The 24457-nt window shown below is 34.6% G+C and overlaps 1 protein-coding gene across 1 annotated transcript in view; it reads left to right on the top strand.

The window, feature by feature from the left end:
• The window catches only part of INTS6 (integrator complex subunit 6), an 87244-nt gene that overhangs the window by 47753 nt on the left and 15034 nt on the right, over positions 1 to 24457 (top strand). Inside the window, exons 5-10 of the mRNA XM_004433678.3 lie at positions 10478 to 10661; positions 16354 to 16479; positions 18122 to 18276; positions 22102 to 22254; positions 22387 to 22519; positions 23696 to 23790. Of these exons, the coding sequence (XP_004433735.1) occupies positions 10478 to 10661; positions 16354 to 16479; positions 18122 to 18276; positions 22102 to 22254; positions 22387 to 22519; positions 23696 to 23790 (846 nt within the window). The remainder of the gene's footprint in view (positions 1 to 10477; positions 10662 to 16353; positions 16480 to 18121; positions 18277 to 22101; positions 22255 to 22386; positions 22520 to 23695; positions 23791 to 24457) is intronic.

Raw genomic sequence — 24457 nt, 5'->3', positions numbered from 1 at the left:
GACAGAAAGAAGCAACAGTATCAAGAGATAATTAGAAGGTTAAATCAACCAAATTTGCTGACATATATTGCATCTGGGGGTATAAGGAAGAGGGAGATGGTTTCTTGCAAAACTGGATAAATTATGGTGCTATTCACTGAGCTAGGAAATGTTGAAAGAGTACCATTTTGAGTGGAGAAAAATCATGCGTTCAGTTTTGAACATGTTGAGTTTGAGATACTTTTGAGCCAGTCAAGAGGGAGTGTCAAGAAAGCAAAAGAATATTTTGTGCTCAGAAGAAAGATCTAGGCCAGATGTATACAATTTTTTAATATTATCTGAGTATAAATAATAATTGAAGCTCTGGGTAGGTGGGTTGAGGGTTTAGAGTATAAATTGGCCAACGCTTAAGACTGATCCTTGAGGATCTACAGCATTTAATGGCTAGGTTATTGGAAGTTGAATCTGGGGTGGAAGACAGAGGAGCAGCCAGAGAAGAGGAGGAAAAACATGAAGAGTGTCTTTCTAAAGAGTGAATGCTGCTGGGAAGCCAAATCTGAAAAATCTCTGCTAGATTAGATTTAATGACTCCTTTAGTTATCTATTTCTGTGTACCAAATCATCCTAAACCTTAGTGGCTTAAAACAACAACAGTTGATTATTTCTTAAGATTCTGTGGGTTGGCTTCATTCAACTGGGGGCTTAGCTGGGGCTGGAACATCCGAGTTGGCCTCATTTATATGTCTGGGGCTTTGGTGCACTATTGCCTGGGCAGCTTGCTTCTTGTCCCTGTGGCTTCTGTCTCTCCGTGTGATCTCTCATCAATCAGTAGTCTAGTTCAAGCTTCTTTACATGGCTGCTGGCTCCCAAGGGGGTGACAATGAAGCTATGAGGCCTGTTAAGACTTAGGCCTGGAACACTTTCACCACACTGTCATCTACCACAGTGACCAAAAAAAGATCACTGATGACTTAGTGTGGGAGTTGTTTTAGTAGAGTGAAAAGACTAGGAAATGACTAGCAGATGAAGAAAAATTCCTTATCATTTCTCTATATTTTCTCTAAACTTGATCCAAAATAGGCTACTAATTTCTTGAATGCTTCTTGTTCTTTCCTTGCTTGCTGCCTTTCCCTGAATATTATTCCTTTTTCTCCCCTGTATTAAAATCTTACCCATTCTTGAAGGCTTTCTTAAAATCTTCAGTTTTTTTCTTTCTTTGTACTTTACTCTCCAGCAGTTCTGACTTTTAATTTAGTTTTTTATCTCAGTATTTTTTTTATTGTTATTTCTTGCCTCCTATGTTTTTTTTTTTGAAAAAAATTTTTTTTTTTTTGTGATGAAGACCAGCTCTGAGCTAACATCTGTTGCCAATCCTCCTCCTTTTTTTCCCCAAAGCCCCAGTAGATAGCTGTATGTCGTAGTTGCACATCCTTCTAGTTGCTGTATGTGGGATGTGGCCTCAGCATGGCCGGACAAGCGGTGCGTTTGTGCGCGCCTGGAATCCGAACCGGGGCCGCCAGTAACAGAGCGCGCGCACTTAACCGCTAAGCCATGGGGCCGGCCCTTGCCTCCTATGTTTTTGATCATGGTTTTTGCATATGCCCTCCAACTTGCAATCTAGAAGGTTCTAGATTCTCAGTAAACTTTTCATTCTTCAAGCTTACTCAGATGCTGTTTCCTCTGTGAGCCTTCCCTTGTTCATCCCCCAGATAATCACTTATTCCTCTGTACCTCATGCGTACTTTTACTATTGTACATATCATAACATATTACAGTTATTTATTTACATTTATTTGAAGGTAGGAAATGACAGTGTCTAATGTTTTGCCTTTCAGTAAATAATTTACTGAGTTATGGCTTGATTTTTGATCCCTATTCTTATTTATTTATTTATTTTTTGAGGAAGATTGGCCCTACGCTAACATCTGTTGCCAGTCTTCCTCTTCTTCTTTTTTCTCCCTAAAGCCCCAGTACCTAGTTGTCTATCATACTTGTAGAGTTGTAGCTCTTCTATATGGGATGCCGCCTCAGCATGACTTGATGAGTGGTGTAGGTCTGCGCCCAGGATCCGGACTGGCAGACCTGGACCATTGAAGCAGAATGCACAAACCCAACTGCTATGCCACCAGGCCGGCCCCCCATTCTTATTTTTTTTAAAAATGCCTCACATGATAACAATTAAAAATTATATATTAATAATGACCTAATTACTTCTTTGATACTGTGCTAGGTTCATTGGTACTAAGCCAGTGCATTAAAATATAAAGAAAAGTCATGGTTTGGTGTGTGAGGTAAAAAATTTTTGCAAGAAATAATATATGGTCATGTTCTTTGTATCTCTGAATAAGCCAAGAGTTTATGAGGTTATATTCTGTGTGGGCCTCAGTGGAAGTATGTCCATATGTAAATTCTCATGAGTATTATACACTGATCTAGATGGAGTAGTTGTTATGGCTTCAACACATGGAATCGTCGTTTCTTGATCCCTGCTCTAGGTGTCAGGCAGGTTTTTCAGCTCATGTCTTTGTATCCTCTATGTATGGGCACATACAAGAGCCATAGAGATTAGCTAGTTACACACATAAGGAGAGGAGAACACTCCCGGCTCTTGGATATAAGACTGTGGCTTGGTCTGTGACCCACTGCAAACATTACCATGGAAGCCGTGCTTGTGTGTGTGCATCCACAGCTGTATGTGTATTGGGGTGGGGAGAGCACAAGTCTTGTTGGCAGGACACTGAGAGGTGCTTGTGCTCCGATTGCAGCCCTCACTCTGCCCCTCTTGCTCTTGTACTTTCCTTAGGCTGTGGAAGTAAGAGGGATCTTGTTTATTCTTTCCTTTGACAAATACTGTAGGGGAACACAGAAAAGAATCAGATCCCTCTCCCTGCCCTCTCTCAAACTGGTGGGTTAATGGCAGCCAGGTAAATAGGTCATTAAAGCTTAAGGTGGGAAGTATGATTATTAAAGGACATATAATTTGAATTACTTTAGTAATAGAACCAGTTGGCAGAACATCAAGTGCAAGGGGAAACCTCCTAAGTGTTGCTACAGATGAGTCAACCCTGGCTCTCATGGTGGACTCTGGCATGATCGTCATCTGGGAGCCAGTTAGGTTGTATGCCAGGGGAAATCTGTTTGGTTCCTGAATTAAAGACGTTTTAAAAATAAATTTCTTTTATCTTCTTTCACTGTTTGCTGACTTTTATTTATTTATTTTTACATTCTGCAACTTTAAAAAAATAAGTGTATGAAAATCTCAGTTATCTGAGGTTTTAAATAGTTTCTCTTAAAGTGAGCTAGCTAAAACATTATCTCAGATCTTTTTTATTTGGCTTGGTATAATCTTATTAAATCTTGAAATAGGGGCCGGCCCGGTGGTGCAAGTGGTTGGGTGCACACCCTCCGCTGCGGCGGCCCGGGGTTCGCCGGTTCGGATCCCGGGTGCGCACCGATGCACCGCTTGTGAGGCCATGCTGTGGCAGGCCTCACATCTAGAGTGGAGGAGGATGGGCATGGATGTTAGCCCAGGGCCGGTCTTCCTCAGCAAAAAGAGGAACATTGGCAGATGTTAGCTCAGGGCCAATCTTCCTCACAAAAAAAAAATTAAAAAATCTTGAAATAATGCCATGCTTATGGTAGGCGTTCAGAGAATAAATAAATAATTAAAATTTAAGTTGAGCTTTAGTCTGGTGTTAGCTAAGTCACAAATAATTAGGGTCTGAACCATAATCAAACATAAAACAATCAAATAAAGGGGAAATCGCACTTTTATAAGTCCATAAAGTTTGAGCATGCCTAGTGATAGACTATCACCTACCTAATCTGCCCTTTGTTTTTTATACCTATGGAGAAATAACTTCTATTCTTTTTTTATAAGAAGTTCAGGAAAGACTCAAAGGTAAAAGGGCAGTAAGATAGATCTCCAAAGGAAAGAAGGAAAAATAGGACAGTCTTCCTAAATTTAAGTTGGAGTTACATTTACTTTTCTGTCAGCTACCAAGAGAATTACATAAGATATCTGGAATAGTGATATTAATAAAATTAATCATTTAAAATGATAGTACATAAAACCTCAATTGTATTCAAGTAAAAATAAAACTTTGTTAGTATAAATAATTTTCTTTGCCTATTAGTCCATTAGACTGAAACTTTGCCTGTAATCTTATGAAGACCCTAATAAAGACCAATAATGTCACGCTTATTGGAATATTATTGTATTGTTGAATTACACATGATTTATCAAATTCTTAAAATTTGCAGTCTTCCTTAGAGGCTCTAAACTTGATTATATAGCAGGGGTTCTTTGAGTATGTGTTCTCCAAACAGATGTCTCCTGACATACAATCTTATATTACAACTCATCCCTAAAATAGGGATAATAATAGTACCTACCCCGTTGGTTTGTTATAAGTTTTATAGGAAAAGCTCATGGAATGCTGCTTGGCACATAGTAAGTACTCAGTACTAGCTATTATTGTTGTTATTACCCATGGACTTGAGAATTGGAAGAAAACAGCAAGAGGGAGAAAAGTGTATTGCTGCCTCTTTCCATTGGATAAAAGAGTGACTGGGGGGAAGCATAGGACTGTGCTTTATAAAAACAAATAATCTGAAATGTTTATAAGATACACTACTAATTAGTGGCTTAAAATCACTAGATAGATTGAGAAATGGATGATTTAAATTTTTTTCTAAAAGTGGTTATTTTTATAATCAAAGTTTTCTTTTTTCCATTTAATAGAATTGAATTAATTTCTTTTTTATATTAATATCTCAGCACTTGATTTTTTAAAATGCAAATTATGGTTTCAGTAATGGTCAGGCAGTATAATGCAGTGTTCAAGAGCACAGAATCAGGGGCCAGACTACCTGGATTTGAATTCTGTCTCCTCATCATTTACTGTGTACCTTCTGGCAAGTTACTAAAGCTCTCTGTGCCTCAGTTTTTATCATTTGTAAACAGGAATTATAACAGTGTCTGTCTCATTTGTTTATTTATGGATTAAATGAAATTAATATATATAAAAGGTTTAGAACAATATCTACCATGTAATAGTAATTACTATATTGTTGTTGTTGTTAATGACTAACTTTTTTTAGCATCATCAGTTTAGACACTTAAAGTTGAGTACTTTCATACCAAAGTTTCCTGCAGTTAAGTCTCAGTCCTGTCAAGTGTTCAGAAATGAAAATCCTAATAAATATATTGATAGCCAGTACTGTGATTTTCATTTTCTTCTTTCTGTATGTTAGCTTATCCTTAAACACATTTCTAAAACAGATTCCTTTAGGAATATGATCCCTTTCCTCAGAACTCTTTGAGTAGTGGGACTATATTTTATAATGCATCTTTAAATCTCCAGGATCTAAACATGCATAATATTTGGTAGGTGCATAAGAAATGATAAGTGAAAGCATGCATAATCTTCAGGAAGTATTCTGCCCTCTTGCAGTGTATTTTAATAGCTGATCAAGTAGAACTCTTTGTTAGAGTCTTTATAAATGTCTGAGCTTTGAGGTTAGTGATTATATTTAATCTACCTTTTATTAAGTTGATGAATGTATGAAGTTTTCTTGTCTTCAATTTTGTATAAAATAATGACACTTAGAAAAAGAGGTATAAATCACTACTTGAATGAATAATTTACTGGCTTTTGGCAGTTATCTCCTTATTAATATATTCTAATTTCTGGATAAGAGTAAGTTATACAAAAACTACTGCCATATTTGCCTAGTTTTGTTCTTTTTTGTTGTGGATTTTTAAAAATTTAGTAAATGAAACAGAACATTGCAGATAGTTAAGGTGTAGTTTCCTTTGTTCCCCTACTCAGTGTTACTCCTCCCTCTTCCCCAACCCGGAAGCAACAATTATCAAGAATTTGGTGTGAAGCCTTCCAGTTCACATTGTCTTACTTTTACTACATGTATATGTTACACGTATGTAAAACTACACTAAGTAATTCTTTAATAGTGCATCCTTTTGCATTTTGCCTTCTTTTTCGTCTAATATTGTTGTTGATTCAAAAGTAGACTAATGCTTGTACAGTCACCCAATATAAGAAAAGGGTGACATTCCAGAGCAGCAGAGAAAGGATGGTCTTTTCATTAAATGGTGCTTTGTCAATTAGATATCCATTTGAGGAAAAAATCTGCCTTCTCTCCACCTTATATCATAAAACAAACTCAATTCTAGATGTATTTCAGGTTTAAGCGGTAAAATAATAAAGCTTTTAGAAGAAAACATAGAACATTTTCATGATTTTTGAGTACAGAAAAAGTACTAACTATGAAAAGAAAAAATATATTAAGATAACAAATTCTATTTATTAAAACATGCCACTAAAGCAATGAAGGAGATCACAAAGTGGGAGAAGATATTTGTAATACCTATATCCAACAGGGGACTCATCTGGAATATATTAATAATCCTTCAAATCAATAAGAAAAAGACAAGTAACTCAAGTTTTTAAAAAGTGGGAAGAAAACAGGCACTTCACAAAAGAGCACAGCAAAATGGCCAAGAGATGTATGAAGGGTGTTCAACTTCCATAGACATCAGGGAAATTAAAACCCCACTGAGACACTACTACACACCCAAATGAAAAAGACAGCCAATACTAAGTGTTGGTGAAGGAGATATGGAGCAACTGCGTTCTCTCATGCACTGCTGGTTGGAGTATAAATTGGTCCAACCACTTGGGAAAACTGGCAGTATCTGATAAAAATAAATATGTTCATACCCTGTAACCCAGCAGTTCTGCTCCTAGTTGGATACCCAACAGAAATGCGTACATATGTTTGCCATAGAGACATGTACTGTAATTTTATAGTTGTGCATATTCATTATATGCCCAAACTAGAAACAACCCAAATGCCTATCAACAAAAAACATGGATAAATAAATTATAGTATATTCTCTCACTCTCTCTGTCTCTGTCTGTCTGTCTCTCTCACTCTCTCACTTTCTCTCTCTCTCTCACACTCACACACATGTGTGCGGTATATGGCAATGGGAATAAATGATCTACAGTTATATGCAACAGTATGGATGAATCTCACCCCCATAATATTGAATGAAAGAAGCCATAGACCAAAGAGAACGTACTCCATAATTCCATTTCTGTAAAGTTCAAAATCAGGCAAAACTAATACATTTGAGAGGAGTAGTGCCTGGAGGGGACATATATTTAAAAGGTTCTGTTCTTGATGTGAGCATTAGTTACACAAGGGCATTCAACTTGTGAAAATTCATTAAGCTGTACATTCATGATTTATGTTCTTTTATGTATGCATGCATGAATATATGTATGTTATGCTATCTAAAAAATATTGTTTTGAGATCTGTCCATGTTGGATCTTAGAAATCTAGTTTATTCATTTCAACTCTGGTTTATGAACAGATCACAGTTTATTGATTCCCTTATTGGATTTCTAGGTGGTTTCCAGTTTTCCTCTGTTTCAAATAATGTTGTGGACAGCATTCTTTTACATGGTTTCTTGTGAAAATATATGAGAGTTTCTCTAAGATGGATAACTAGAGGTGGCATTGCTGGTCCTAGGGTATGCTCATCTTCAGCTTACCAGATATTATCAAATTGTTCTCCAAAATGGTTTTATTATGTAGGAGTGATGGGAAGTTCCCATAGCTATATATAGTTGTCATCATTTGGTATTGTCAAACTTTTAAATGTTGCTAATGTGGTGGATGTGAAATGGTATCTCATTGATATTTTAATTTGTATTATCTGATGATTAGTATATTTGAGCATCTTTCTGCCTATTTATAGGCCATATGAATTTCCTGGGTTATTTTTTTTGCATGTTTTCCACTTTGGGGAATTATCTATTCATATTTATTCACATTTTTAATGGTTAATTTTATATTTTTCTTCTTGATTTATGTGCAATTTGCCTTGATGCTTAAAGTCCATATATTCAGAAGGACCTCCTTTTGTGATTTTAAGACATTACTAGAATTTCAGCTATAGACTTTAGATTTGGAATAATTCAGCTCTCGGAAGAATCTTTTTCCTTCAGGCTTTTTATCTTTTTCCTGTCCCCCTTTGCCTGCCATCACTCCTTCCTATTTTACTAGCACATTTCAGCTATAGGGGATTTTTTCCCCTCATCTTTGGGGATGCCGACCAGGTGGTAGTGATATGGGGAAGGGGAAATAATCAGAAAATGAAAAATCGATAAAAATTTGACAAGTTTATGAAACTGATAATAGCTATGTGTAAGATATGCTTGTGACCCTTCTTGTTTTTTTTGTTTTACTTGAAATACATTCTAGATCTAGCATTTTACAGCCAAAGGCCAATTATTTAATTGTGTATTGTCTCCCTTGTAGTTGCTTGTTGTTATCTGATTATTTTTGTGTGTGTATGTGATTATTATCTGATTAGTTGTGTGTATATGTGTATATAGTTTGGGGTCCATCATTGTCCTATCCACTGCATATATATGAGGTCTAGGCAGTGCTGTATCCACTGGATTGTTGAGACAGTTCCATGTATCCATTACTTCCCAGAGCAACTGCATTAACCGTTGAAACCCTCTTCCACCAGTGCCACTGGTGCTTTGGTGTTTCTACGATCTTAGAGAGAAAATGACCAAGCACCCGTACAGAGGTGGTTGGTCTGGACTAAAAGGAGGTGATGGAAACAGTGCTTTCTTATTTTCTAACAGGGTGTGGTAATAGCAGCAAGGGCTTGGAGTTCCTGACCTGTTTTGCAAGTGTCACAGAGCCTTTGCAGTTAGAGAACCTTCCTCAGAGAACATCCTGGCCCAGATTTCTTCAGCATTCCTTCCTTATTGCCTCTGACTTCTGCCTTAAGTAGGATTAGTGCCAGAGGAAGAGCTCATGACTCCTGGCCGTGGCCACAAAATCTTGGCTGATCTTGATAAAGGAGTCTTGCAGCACATTCTCTTGGCGTGAATCTTTTGGAGAGAGGTGCCAGTTTAGCAGAGCTGCAATAGGAACTCTCTTCTTAGAATAGAATCTGTTTTTTTTTTAATGGTTTCATGTAGTCAATGAAGAAACTTGAGTCTTAAGTCAGTGTAGAATGTCTTCAATCTGTAGATTTATCAAGTTGATAAATCTTCTTGAGGTGAGAAATAGAAAGGCTGTAAGCAATACAATTATGTCTTGCTTTATGACTAGAGTAGTATAAACTGGCAATAAATTTGGAAGTGATAATTTTAAAGTGTGTTTTATATTTTAAAGAAAACTCTAATATTTGTGTAAATAAGTCCCTGAGTATGCTGATCCTGGGCTTTTTATTTTTTTAAATTTTATAAGTGATAAGGATTTTTGTTTTTCTGAGCACCATGTCATTATCACACTTAAAATATTAATAATTCTAGTAACATATATTTCAAATTTTCCCACATTGTCTCAAAAGTCTTCACTTTTGATTGTTCTGTCTCTTATTCTATAATAGTTCCACCAACCCTCCCTACTCTCCACTCTTTGCTTTTTCATGCCATTGATTTATTGGAGACACTAGGTCATCTGTTGTGTAGAGCGTCCCACATTCTGGATTTGACTGATTTGTCCCTTGTGGTGGTGTTTAACTTGATTCTGTATCCCCAGTAGTCCCTGTAAACTGGTAATTAGAACTAAAGGCTTGATTAGATTCAGATTCAACCTTTCTTTCTCTTTCCCTTTTTCTTTCCTTTCAATGTTATGTACTTCTATTGCATCACATCATAAGACACATACTGTCTGGTTGTCCCCATTTAGTTATGCTAAGATTGATGTGTGGATTCTGTTTGTATACTCTGTTACTCTGTTGGTACAGAGGTACCCCTTAGAAGCATCACTTTTAAGCTATTTAATATTCTTAAGAATCTTAGATTCTGATTTAGCAGGTCTGATGGGGATGGGGAGAGACATCTATTAAGAAACACTTGAAAAAACCCCAGAACCCTCTACCTTTACTCATATGTGGTAAGAATCATTACCTTTAATATATTTAATATGTAATTAGAGTGACAAAATTACTTTTATGCAAATGCTTTGGGAATGTATGTTTTGTATAAAATGAAGCATAGTTGAAATTATTAACTGTGGAAATGTTTGAGACTGCTCTGGTATAATAGAAAAAGTACTGACTTGGACCCAGGAGGCCAAATCATTTATTCTCTGAGACCCATTTTTTTAAATCTAGAAAATGGGAATAATCAGATATTTATCATAGGGTTGTTTTAATGATTAAATGAAATTTATTTTGAAGCAGTCCATCACCTGGTGGTTAGTTGAATTGAAATCTGAAAAGCATTACAGCAATAGATTTTTTTCAGTTGAGGTCTTCAGAGTAAAGGTTAAGAAAACTAAGGTAACGATATCTCATGTATTATTTTAGATATATATGTGTAAGCTTTTGTTTTTGAGCTTGTTTTTTAAGTGATAGGAGACTCATGATTAATGCATCCTTTTGGGAAAAATAGCTTGTAGAAATCTTATTGTTTTTTTTTTCCCTCTTACTTTCAGCTCCATTTACCTCTTAATTCTCCTTTGCCTGGAAGTGAATTGACCAAGGAACCTTTTCGTTGGGATCAGAGACTCTTTGCATTAGTGTTGCGATTGCCTGGCACCATGTCAGTAGAATCAGAACAGTTGACAGGTGTGCCTTTAGATGACTCTGCAATCACACCAATGTGTGAAGTGACAGGCGGTAAGTTCTTTTGCTGGCAGTAATTCAGTGACTTAAAATAGAGTTATCTGAATGTTTTAAAATGTACATTTCAAAAACTCCATGTTTGTTTTTGTTTAGCAAGTTACTATTAGGAATTAGTAGACGTATGGTTTTAAAACTACATTAATGAAGATCTGTGGTCTGATTTGAATAGGATGTGAATACTATTGGATCTGATAATGAATGGTAATTTTTTTCTACCCATATAGAAAATGCTGGTATTTGAAGTTGTTAAATTTATTTTCTTATCTACAAAGACTGCCAATGATTTACAAATACCGTAGAATTATTTTCTGTGAAAAATGTTTTGAGAATCATCTCATTATCCATGTAATGATTAATGTCTGGTTAAGTGGAGCTTTCCCCAGAGGCAAACAGGAAGCTAGATTAGAGGTTCAAGGAAACAGGTAGTGCGGTCTTAGCCAGCTTGTCCAGGTAGTCACTATGCTAAGTGAAAATTAATGACACTCTTGAAACAAAATATGTAATAGACCCAGAACTTCTATAATGTGGAATTTGTTAACAGGTGGGTTAAATTCGTATGCATATGTATTGAGTGCCTACTGTGTACCAAGCACTGTCCCATGCTTTAGGACTTCAGTAGTGAATATGACAGACATGGTATTCTTGCTTTCATGGAGCATTTTAGTTCTCACCTAAGAAATTTGATACTAAAATGTCCAAGTCTTACACACCACTATTTCCCTTGTGTCGGGGCCTGTGACATAGTCTCCAGACACAGTCAGTGATCTATTGAGATTCCATCATAGTCAGCTACATACGTTAAAGGAAAATATAAGGTCTAATTAATATTTTAGGTGCCTTTCTTCTAAAATTCTGTGCGGTTTAGAAATTGACAAAACTCACAAACAAAAAGAGTATCCTACACAGGTATGTGAAGTAGATAAGTTAGGAATTATTTATTCACATTATTAAATGTTTCCATTTTGTAGACGTACTTTTTGGCGAACTCTTGTAATACCTTCACAATTTAATTTATAAGAGAAAAAAGGTATATGAATAAATTTTTTAAGGGAAAACCTGTTGTCTAAATTTGAAAATTCACTGCTAACAATTCCCTCTGCATGGATATATTTTTCAGTGACAGTCCTAATTGTTTCTGTGGGTAGGTGCACATTTGTATTCAGGAAGTTTTAGTGTTCAGCCTTGAACTAACCCAATTGCTAAAATCCTGATTTTTTTTTTTTTTTAACTCAAGGGTTTTTATTTAACAAATTGAAGAAGGGCTTTGAGGCTGTAATGTTAACATTCTCCCATTGGAAATTACTTACTATGAATTACTTACTTTGACCTTAGAATTATGATAAAGTTATGGGACTATATGTACTATAATGTTTGTCTTCTAGGATCAAAAATATTCAGAGTGTGAAATGAAGTAAGTAGTATAATAACAGAGAGTCTAAAAAGAACCTGAGACATCATGTAGTAGTTAATATGCTTGCCTTTGGGCAGTAATATACTAAAGTTATTTTGTTTATTCTTTGAAAGGAACATCTCCAGAGGAAAAGACTCTGAAGTCACCTTTGGTAATATCTTTCAATGACCCGGAAACCTTAGTTGGTCAAGAAATTAGGAAGCTTTCCCCAAATATACATCCCGAATCTCCCCTGATGTAGTGGTTTGCTTGCCTCTCTTCATGCTCTTGCCAGCAATAATGGGAAGCTCCTCAAATGCCACTCACCTTTTCATATATCTGAACAATGTTTTCTTTATTTTAAAAGAATGTTCACTGAAAAAGTTTTGAGGATAAAACACTAGAAAAGTAGAAAGAAGAGAAAAGCTAAGATCCACTGGTATTGCACTATCCAAATATGTAATCCCTGCTAACAATTCCTGTGCATTTTTTTAACTTAATGATAAGAGGAGTATGTGTACATTTATTTTCCTCATTATAGAATAATTCATGTTCACTAGGGAAAAATTAGAAAGAAATTTCCCTGTGTTGCCGAAATAATTGATTAATATTTTGTTACATTTCTTATGTATTTTTTTAAAAAAATTGTATAATTGTCATTGTGAGCATTTTTCTTTTATTGTCAGGTAATTAATGAGTACCCACTCTACGCCAAATAACTGTTCTTGATGCTGAGAATACAGCAGGAACATTAGACAGAAAGCTTACATTTTTGGACTGTGACAAAAATCAGTTAAAATGAATAAATAATATTTTAGGGAGTGCTACTTACTGTGAAGAAAAAAATATGGTAAAGGTGTAGAGAGTAACTTGAGGCAGAGAATGAATATTCTTGGGAAATCGTCTGAGGAGGTGACATTTTTTTTTTATCATTAACCTACAGGATACGCTTACCCCAGTGTGAATCAATTTAAAATATTGCTTATCCTTGGAGGTTATTATACTTGTTGTCTAAAGAAGTAAATAAAACAGCAATTGTTCTTTTATAAATTACATTTGCATACCTGTACCCTTGAAGTTTAAGCCCCTTGTTTGAATAGGGATTAAATCAGCCCTGGTTGTGTCTTAAAAATATTAATCCCTCTAAAATTATTGTTACAGTATGTTCATCGACGCTCTTTTTTGGTTTTTAATTAAGGTGTAGTTGACATATAACGTTTTGTTAGTTTCAGGTATACAACATAATGATTCAATATTTGTATAAATTATGAAATGATCACCACAATAAGTCTAGTTAACATTTGAGCAGAAATCTGAATAATGGAGTAAACCATATGAAGATATAGGCAGAGGAAATAGTAAGGGAAGGAACACACTGTATATTTTTGGGAGCAACAGGAAGGCTGACATGGCTGGAGCTTACAGAGGGACGAGTAGAAAGTAACAGGTGGGTTTAGAAAGGTAGGCAATAGCCTTTTAGGCCATAACAGATATTTTTTAGTTTCCAAGTGTGATGAGAAGACACGGGAGGGCTTTTTTATAGGAAGTGACGTCTGATTTCTATTTCTGAAAGGTCACTTCAGCTGCTAGATAAGAATATACTGTAAAGTGGTAAGAATGGAAGCAGAGAGACTAGTAAGAGATGATAGTAGTTTGGTCTAAAGTGCTAGGTTTGGAGGTGGTGAGAGGTGGTCTGATGCAAAGGAGAACAAAGGACGAGGGCAATGAGGGAAGAAAGAATCAAGGATGATTCCTAAATGATTCAATTGGCCTGAACGACTGGAGGTGAAGGACTGTCCATGGACCAAGATGGCTACACTGGGGAAAAGCAAGTTTCGGGGAGGTGCAGGGATGATATCAAATCAAAAAATGTCCGATAGACATGTTTCATGGTGGAAGTATTGAGATAAAAAGCATTTTATAAAAGTTATATGAGTTTTCCAGATTAAATAAATTTAACTTTCTTAGCTTCTATGAGGACTGTTGTCCAACTTAGAAATGTTCTTTTTGTCTCTTTTCCATTTTATTAAAATGCTAATCTAGTAGACTTCTGTGGGAAAGTTTTTCTTTTTCACTTTACTGCCTTCAGACTCACTATATTTAGTTTGATTTTTTTTGTGGACTTGATATAACTACAAGTGAGCCAGCTTCTTGACTTGAAGGTGTGTGCTTTTCTCACAAATATAATTAGTGATCCTAGAAACTTTATGGTTCAGTGCAAAGTATCATACATTCCAAGGGGTGAGTTTTGACATAAAGGTTAAGAGAAACATTACATAGGATATAGGCTCACTTTGTAAAGATGGCAAAATCTGCTATTTGTGCTTTAGCTTTCAAAAGAATTAATAGATTTTTATTATTTTCCAAGTGACTCAAGTTTATTCACTTTTTCTCTAATTTTCCTAAAGCATCTTTGTTATTTTATTTCATACTAAGATCATAACTCATTTACTTATATTTTCCTAGTCAATTAATTGATGGTGATACAGGTTAGGAGAGTAGAGAGAATTGCCATAATTTTACACTTAAAATTTTGTTTTTTAATGACATCTTTGGAATATGCTTAAATTTTGTGAAATAAGATATTCAACCTTTGTATAGTCTTCTAAATACTTTGTGTGTTAAGATGGTCAGCCGTTTTATGTATAGGTTTAAATTGAGTTGGAAAAAATATTTTAATTTACCAATTCTTTCAAATAAGTTTGACTCCATATAGACATTCTAAGTATTGATTTCAAATTAACATCATGATGTTAACAAAATAAGCTCAGGTTAAAGTTTCTAATACCCTGTAAGGGTTTGACTCTTGGCTGCACTACTTTACTAACTTGGATAAACTAGTTAACCTCTACATGCTTTAGTTTTCTCATTTGTAAAATGGAGAAAGTAACCCATACGATTGTTGCTAGGATTAAATAAATTAGTATGATAAAGCGATAAGAATAGTGCCAGGCACATAGACACTCAGTAGTTGATCAGTGTTTTATGATTATGACTATCATTATCATATACAGGTAAGTTGTTTGTTATATATATGATACTTGTTTTTCTAAGTAAAGCTGACTGAGGATTCGAATCACACTACTTACTGCCTAATGTTCTCTTTTCTGAGTAGCCTTTAGCAAATCATGTTAAGTATAAATTGATGTGAGTAATTTGATATGTCAAATATAATGATTATAGCCTTGTTCAGAAATCACTGGTTAAATTTATAAGAGTAGGACTTTTCCATATTGAGCTTATTGCAAATAACATTGTAAGATGTTTGATTAAAGATTGAGTTTTAGTTGTCAAGGTTTTCAGCATTGGTCTAGATCGGCACATGTAATAGAAACATGATACAAGTTATGTATGTAATTATAAATTTTATAGTAGTCACATTAAAAAGAAATGGTGAAATTAATTTCAATAATATCTTTTATTTAAATCAATATATACAAAATATTATTTCAACATGAAATTGAGATTTAAAAATTATTGAGATATTTTAATTTTTTTTATATTAAGTCTATAAAATCAGGTGTATATTTTATATTTACTGTACATCTCAATTTGGACTAGCCGTATTTCAAGTTCTCAATAGCCATATGTGGCCGTTGACTACAGTATGGGACAACACAGATTAGAATATTTATTAAAAATCTCTATCTAAGAGATCTTTTCACTTAATTACTAGCATTTTAATGCTTCTAAACTAAAAATCCTATAGGTCAAATATACAAAAGGGAAATTCGTTTAAGATAGGTAATTCCCAAGTATGTAAGCTAAATGAAATTGAGAAAAGCACATGCTACCATCTAAATATTAAAGTGCAGATATTTAAAATATGCAGTAACTGTCAGCAGACCAATTAAATAATTATTGAGTGTCTGCTATGTGTTAGCATTAGTCTTAGTGATAATACTTTTGGTAGCAGCAGTAAGATTTTGGGGAGTTAGTTACTAGATGTTGTGTATGTGTATTAAAGATAAATTGTACTGTTTTAAATCACATGTAATGTATATATATAAGATAATATAATGTGATTTTTTTTTCATTGTGGTTTGTTCACACCAAGATTTCTATTTTCCATATACCTATAATTAGAAGAAAACATTTACATACTCTCACAAATAGAATTGTTGATTGATTGAAAATAACTATATTTGTTCATTCTTCCATATGATAATGAAATAAGTCAAATTTTACCATTGAACTTTCGTTAATCAATACTGTCAGAAACCCCACTATGGTTCTTTCTTGCTAAAGGTAGGACTCCCTGCAACTAACTAGTTCTCTTTATTCTTTTTATCTCAGGCCGTTCATACTCTGTATGTTCTCCAAGAATGCTGAATCAGTGTCTGGAGTCCTTGGTGCAGAAAGTGCAAAGTGGGGTGGTGATAAACTTTGAAAAAGCAGGACCAGATCCTTCCCCTGTAGAAGGTATTATTGCACTTTTCTTATAGACGTCCTAAACTTGCTTTATCAATTATTCAACTAGAAATGAAAATTACTATAATTTGGCCTTAAGATGGACTAGGCCAAATTATTAAGATGACAAAATGACTATTGGTAGAGAGGGAAGATTAAATAGGAAAGTCAAGGTAAACTGGTAGTGGTTCAGGAGCGTCATTTTTTTATATTGATTGTTCATAGCCTGAAATTTTATAAGAGCCAAAAACCTTTTTAAGCATTTACAGATTAGCAACCTCATGTTTCCTTTCTAGTATTGTAATGCCTCTCTGCAGTATATGTTCTTCTCCTGTGTCCCTTAATTCAAAAGACTGTTCAACCATAGGTGTTTATTTAATTCTTTAGCTATATTTTTTCTAAGGATCAAACTGGTCAGAACCAAATAGTTTGTGTGGTTACACAATGAGGAACCAGTCCTTGCCATTAAGCTTGATTCTTTTAACTCTAGCTAAGCCCCACCTTGCTTTATTCTAATGTGCTGTGATCAGGAACTATTTATATTAGCCAGAGGGTATAGGAGTTAAACTAGAACTGATGGACAGCTTACATCTGGGACCCTCTGCATTGTATGACGTAGCTTATAACAACAATTAGAAAGTCATAATGACACTTGGCAAAGGTGTTCCACTAGAGTGGGTAATTGGGAAGAGAGAAAGGTCATAGAGATGAAAAAATGGGTACCCTCAGAGGGGATTACAGGGAAAAAGCAGAAGATGGTAAGATTATATAAATTGTATCACTGTGTCTGGTTTAAAAAAACAAACTTTTTCTTTTAATTGAATTGTTAGACATGGAATGTATTTATTTCAAAATTATTTTTGTACTTGGCTTAGAGTTAGGCACTAAGTACGTTTACTGAACTGTTGAAGAGAGTTGCTGTTTTGCTAGAATTCTTTTAGATTAAAAGCAGATGCTTTGAATCTGGATTTGCATATTAAGTTTTAGTTATTAGGCTTTAGTTAAAATGATATTTTTATTTTTTTTATTTATTTTTTTTTTTTGCTGAGGAAGATTCGCCCTGAGCTAACATCCGTGCCCATCTTCCTCTATTTTTCAGTATGTGGGCTGCCAGCACAGCTTGGCCAGTAACAGAGCAGTATAGGTCTGCGCCTGGGGAACCGAACCTGGGCCACCAAAGCAAAACGTGCTGAACTTAACCACTAGGCCAGCGGGGCTGGCTCTTGTTAAAATTATTTTAAAGAAATATTCATTTGGCAATATTTACCTAGTATTTACTAAGCTAAGCACAACGACAAAAAATTGGTTATTTGCTCTTATGATCTGGTGGGGAAAACATATCATTCATTAGACAAGTATTTACCATGAAGTATGTTTTACATATTCTGATTGGGCAACCAAACATGCTGTGGGACCTCCTTTCAACTGTTGAACTCATAGTGGGAATTTGCAGACTTCACTCTCTAGTGAATTTTAATCTAATCTAAATGTTAAGAAGTCATGATAGTATTCTACCATTTGAGAAAAATAGGAAAATCCAGAATTGAACAAGTATGAGGACATTTTTATTAAGTAATAATGGATATAATTTAATTTTTTATGTTCTTTTCCCTTAATGATATATGCTTTCTTTGTCTTAATTTCTTTGCTATAGATGGGCAGCCAGATATATCAAGGCCTTTTGGATCTCAGCCTTGGCATAGCTGTCACAAACTCATTTATGTCAGACCAAATCCTAAAACGGGGGTTCCTATAGGTCATTGGCCTGTTCCAGAATCTTTTTGGCCAGATCAGAATTCTCCAACACTAGTAAGTACTAGAGAGACTGTGACTTGGTAATAGTACCATTTAACTGCTTTTCATACTAGTTGTAAAGTTCTACTCTCAGTTAAAGGGATGACTAATTTATAGGAGTGAGATGTTCAAAGTTCTATGATCAGCTATTACTTGCTTTAGTATACTGTATTGTTTATTATGAAGCAATAAAAAAAGCCGTCTGTTTCTTTTAGAATCTAATACTATGCTTATGTTTTTATCGTTGGCATCTGGGTGCGGAATCATAGATGTAATGAGTTTCTCTTTGGACTCTAAACATCATGTAACATGAGTATTTGTCTCTGAGACACAATTTAGAATTTAAATGAAGGCTTGAAAACAACTCTGATTGTTTTCCTGCAGTCTTTTAGGACTTAGTCTTAGAAATTCATGTTGACTTGCATGATTTTAGTTATATTCAGTGTTTTCAGTCTGGAGGGTTAAGGTAAAAAACATTTTCTGGTCTTGTTTACGTGAATTTTTTTAGAAACAGTGAGGCTTGTTGAATAATCATGGTGAATTATCAGTATTCACTATATGGTTCTTATAATAATAGGGTAAAGTTACACAAATTAATATCTATTCAATCTTGTTAATACACTATTTTTTTCAGATTAGTATTGTTTCTAGTATCTGAGGACATCACGGGATATTTTGTGGGAGAGCATGACAGTGGTTCTTTTAATATTACCCTTAGAAGATAAGAATTGTATTTCAAAGATCATTAAGCAGTCTTTAATAATGTTCATGCAGCTATCATTTATGAATTAAACTGAACCTTTTTTGAAACCTTTTTTACTTTAAAACCTATATCAGCTCTTCAGGATAAAGTCTATAAAGTAATACTTCTTTTATTCATTAGAGATTCAATGAAGTAGTACATGAAATTAAGATTTTATAAATTTCAGTGAAGTATTTTCTTTATTCCTTTTCTTTTTTTCTGATTGAGCCATCATAGTTTTTTAGTCTGGCCTGATAGAGAAGCTCTCAATTTCTGTGGTCATTTTACTTTCTCTTCTGAAGCTCTTTCACCTCTTACAGAACAGATATTATATTTGTACGAAATACTGTCTTGTTATTCATTCTGTTGTATTTATTTAACACCTACAGTAGTACGTATGGTACTTGCTAAGTACTAATAGAAAGAAATTCAAAACCAATATCACAAGGATCGCCTATTAATATTGCTGTAGTGGTCTATTGCAAATTGTTACAAGCCAGAGAGTTTTGAAGTGTGGGTAGGATTTCAGTTGGAGGAGGAAACTGTATGAGAAAAAAGTATTGAAGTAAAAAAGAACAAAATGTCTTTAGAGGAATGAAAGTAGCTGAGTAAAGGTGGGTCATAACATGTGTGTAGGACATTCAGAGTACTGTTAAATAAACCAATTGCTCATGACTTTAATGCAAGGTTAAGAAATTTGAACTTTTTTCAGTGGGGTTCATAGAACAACTGAAGACATTTTTAACAGAGTGCTGCTTTAGGGAAATTAATCTAGTGGTTGTTATATGCAGCGAAATTAGAAGGAGATGAGTTGGAAGGTAAGCAGGTTACCTAGAGGGCTATTGTTATGGTTCATGTAAGAGATATTAACAGTTTGAATTAAGATGATGGAAAGGAGAATCATAAGAGATAATATTGGAAAGAACTGGCAAAATTTAGTAACTGAAGGATATTAGAAGGGAAATGAAATTTTTGTAAGTAATAGTATTTCAAATAAGAAGTATTGATACTGAAATTAAATGTGATTCATTAGAGACTGGTTCTGAATTTGAATCATGGCTCTACCGGTTATTAGCTATGTATCTTTGGTTAATTATCTTCTCTAAGCCGCAGCTTCCTATCTGTTAAATGGAGATAATAGCTCCTATCTCATAGGATTGTTTTGAGGATTAAATGAAATAATGAATGCAAAATTTTCTTTACCAAGTTCTAGAGGATCCCCCCCACCCCCATTTTTTCCTCTGGGATCTTAACGTTTTTATACAAAAAAAAAAATTGGTGTGTTTCACAGACTGATTCAATAAGCTATGTGTCAGGTGCATGCTAGGCACAGGAGCACAAGATGAGTAAAACATAGTGCTTACTCTCTGGAACCTTACCATCCGTAGGAAGGTCAGACGTGTAAACATAATGGAGTCCAGTGTGCTAATTGTAATAGAGGGGCAGAGCAGAGCCCAGACGAGGTGCTGCCTAACTGCCTGGCATGTGTTTGGGGTACAGTGTGAGAAAAAGTATCAGGGAAGAAGTCTCTTAGAGGCTGGTACTTGCCAGTTCAGACTTCAAAACTTAGTTTGTTTGCAATATGCAAGGGAGAAAATACTAAAGCAGCCAGGGATAACATATGAAATATAGGGGCAAGAAAGATGATGATCTGTTTGGGCAACTGCAAGTAATTTGGTGTGACTGGAGCACAGGGTGTATGTGGTGTGGTGGTTGAAAGGCAGAGAGGGACGAGACCATCAAGGATCTTTGTATAGGATATTAAAAGAAAAGAGTCTGGGCCCTATTTTTAGGTGATTGGCTGCTACTTTTACCAAATAATTTCAGATAGGGAAATTACATGATCATATTTATATTTAATGGTCATGTGATTGATTGGAGGGGGCTGACTAATTAGGGAGACTAATTAAAAATAAGCAGTTGTACTAGTCTAGTCTGAGAAATGATGAGGGCATGATTTAGAGTGGTAAGAAATAGAAGATAAATTTCTAGAGAGATGAGAATTAAGTATTGACAGAGGGCACTAACTAAATACTGAGCACCTACCATGTTTATGTTTTCGGCTAATTGGCTTAAAATTTGTGGTGTCGTTTTATCTCAGCCTTTTTGACGAACATGGAGGATAAAGGGGAGCTATTAAGGATAACATCTAGGTTTTTAGAACAGGTTTTGTGGTTTGGGGGAGAAATAACGAATTGGGTAATGTATCTGAGGGACCTATAGAAGATTTAAGTTAAGTTATGTCTAGTAGGTAGTTGGATATATAGGAGAAATAAGAGAGATCTGGTCCCAACACAGTAGATTTTGGAGCCACCAGTGCTTAGGTAGTAACCGAGGCTAATAGGTATAGCTATGAAATTTCGAATTATTTCCTTATAGCTCTTATTTTCTTCAGTGATCTTCAGTTGGTGAGATTTTTAGGAAGGAGACTGTTAAGGGGGGAAATAGAGTAACATGCCTTTTGTTTTGTTTTGTTTTGCGTACCTCTAGAACAGGGTCTCCAGAGTAGGGTCTGTATACCACAGGGATAACCAAAAAAGTCTACTGGAATAGGGAAGGAAAACATTGGAGCTTCTATTTATGTTTATTTTTTTCTCCTACTTTTAACATTATTTTGATATGTATTTTATTATGTACCTATAAATTAATAATTTACAAATAATTGTACATTCTAAAATTTTTACTGATCAAGGTGTATGATCAGTTTGGAAGCCACTACTCCATACAAGTAATTAAATTGCTACAGTTGAGAACTTAATGAAGGTTTCTATATGTTAGTTGTTTCTTGGATGTAAAAATTAATTAGTACTCATTAAATTCCAAAATTTTGCATTTAACATATCTATTTCATTTTAAGACCTAAAGGGATTTTTATTCTGTATAGATTTTGAAGTGTTTTGTCTTTTTCTTGTGAATGTTACATAATTTAAGCATTACATTTTTAAGTATTTTCTTTCAGCGTAATGGTGTTTTCAGTAGTAAATTAAACTCACTAGCAAAACTGAGGAACTGAGTAAATTTTGCTAGTGAGTGCTACTGAAAATGAGTTTGTTTCTGATACTTTGTGTAAATAGTAATAATAAGATTTTCTCCTGTAGCCACCTCGTACATCTCATCCTGTAGTGAAGTTTTCCTGTACAGACTGTGAACCAATGGTTATTGACAAATTGCCTTTTGACAAGTACGAGTTAGAACCTTCACCACTGACTCAATTTATCCTGGAAAGGAAATCTCCTCAAACATGTTGGCAGGTGAGCTGAACAACTACAGTGATTTAAAAATTTAAGTTAGATGTTTCCTAAAAAGTTAAGTTGAATCAATGGTTTATATAACATTCTGTAAAGGTTATTAAATATGAAGTTTTAATCACTCCTTTTTAACAGGTATATGTGAGCAATAGTGCAAAATATAGTGAACTTGGTCATCCCTTTGGTTATTTAAAAGCCAGTACAGCATTGAACTGTGTCAACTTATTTGTGATGCCTTACAATTACCCAGTCCTCCTCCCCCTTTTAGGTAAGTCATTCTTGTCACATTCTCTGTAGCTCAGCATACATAGGAATTTTCCTAAAAACTTTGGGAACATCTCTTTGTAAGTTTTCTGTCTTCTGGAAATTAATGAAAGTGTTTTTAATACTCTAAAATATTGAACCTATCTTAGGTTGTTTTATAGCAACCTGTGCATATTTGTGGTAAATTGAAAGTCACTGTCAAAACACCTTTGATTCTACAAACTACTGAAGATATTATATTTAAAGTTTTTAAATTAAATATTCTAAGTTTTCTGCAGGTTAGGTTTCTTACATAGTTAGAATTGGTAGTGCAGGCTTTGTATTTGGTAAATAAGACATTTTGTAGGAGTATATTATATTTATAAGATCTAAGTGTATTTTTTTCTAAGAATTTATTTATACTTTAATTTTCATTTGGCAAATATTTTTTTAAAGAATGAATTTGTTCCAAAATAATTGTGGTAAAAGCCTAAAGTTAGTTTCTGGGGACCATCTGCTATAATGTGTTTTATTTATTTATTTTTGTGAGGAAGATCGGCCCTGAGCTAACATCTGCCAGTCCTCCTCTTTTTGCTGAGGAAGACTGGCCGTGGGCTAACATCCATGCCCATCTTCCTCCACTTTATATGGGATGCTGCCACAGCATGGCTTGCCAAGCGGTGCGTCGGTGCATGCCCGGGATCCGAACTGGCGAACACCGGGCAGGTGCAGCTGACTGCGCGCACTTAACCGCTTGCACCATTAGGCAGGTCCTGGCTATAATGTTTTGAGGAGTACTGTTGGAGAAGACTTCTTTCCCTCCATGGGATTGTGATTTAAAAGTTATAGTTAAAATATTAGTATGTATATTTTATAGAAAACATTGTGTATACTTTGTTTCGGTCCTCAAATCTGGTTCATGTCTAGGTCTAGAGAGGATATAGGTTTTCCTTGTGTATTTTCTGATTCTACCTTTATTATTACATGTATTATTCGACCATAATTAGCACCTGTTCATTTCTGAAATGGTATTACTACTCAAAAATACTAGAACCAAAAATTTTACCGCTTTCAATTTTGTTAAAAAGTTATGTCTGATGTTACTCTCTCTCAGACAAATAAGAAATGAAACTTATTTGACTTGATTTTCATGTGTGAAAACAATGAGTGATGATAATTCATTCACATTATACATTTATAGATGACTTGTTCAAAGTACATAAAGCAAAACCAACATTGAAATGGAGACAGTCGTTCGAAAGTTATTTGAAGACAATGCCTCCCTACTATCTTGGGGTAAGAATATTATTGTTAAAAATAGATTTTGCTGTAAAATTTCCTATTAATGCTTATAGTTTACTGTAGGTGTTAAAACTCTTATTTATTGCTGTTATAGATTAAACGTCGTGAAAATTGAGTGTACAAATGACCAATATAGATATAATGGGAAAGAAGTGTTTCAGTGATTTGCAGAATAATGATGATGATGATGATTATGAGAACATATATATATCAATGCTTTCTCTAGGCCTGGTACTATCCTAAGCACTTTACATGTATTCACCTCATTTCATTTATATAGTAACCCTATAAAATAGAAATCATTGTTCCTATTTCACAGACGAGCAAACTAAGGAACTAAAAGATTTAGAAATTTGTCCAAGGCTACATAGCTAATATATAGGAGACTGGAATTCAGTCCCAGGCAACCTGGCTTTAGAATTTACACTTTTAACCTTAATTGTTATACTACCTTTTTAAATTGCAGTTTTATAATTATTTCTCTTTAAGGGTACAAAATGGTTTTTGTTGCATTATTCCCTAAATCTCCAGCAACATGTTTTTAGATAGATAAGTATATATTCTCATAGAACCATGTACGTTTAGAACCATGAGTTTTCTGATTACTTAAAATCTAGTGTATCATAGTAGATAAGACCAATAATGTATATACTATTAAATA

Source organism: Ceratotherium simum, chromosome 10 (genome assembly GCF_057802395.1).
Source record: "Ceratotherium simum simum isolate JZ-2026a chromosome 10, ASM5780239v1, whole genome shotgun sequence".
Taxonomy (NCBI): domain Eukaryota; kingdom Metazoa; phylum Chordata; class Mammalia; order Perissodactyla; family Rhinocerotidae; genus Ceratotherium; species Ceratotherium simum.
The sequence above is the reverse complement of the archived record's forward strand: the minus strand, read 5'-3'. Positions and strand labels throughout refer to the sequence as shown.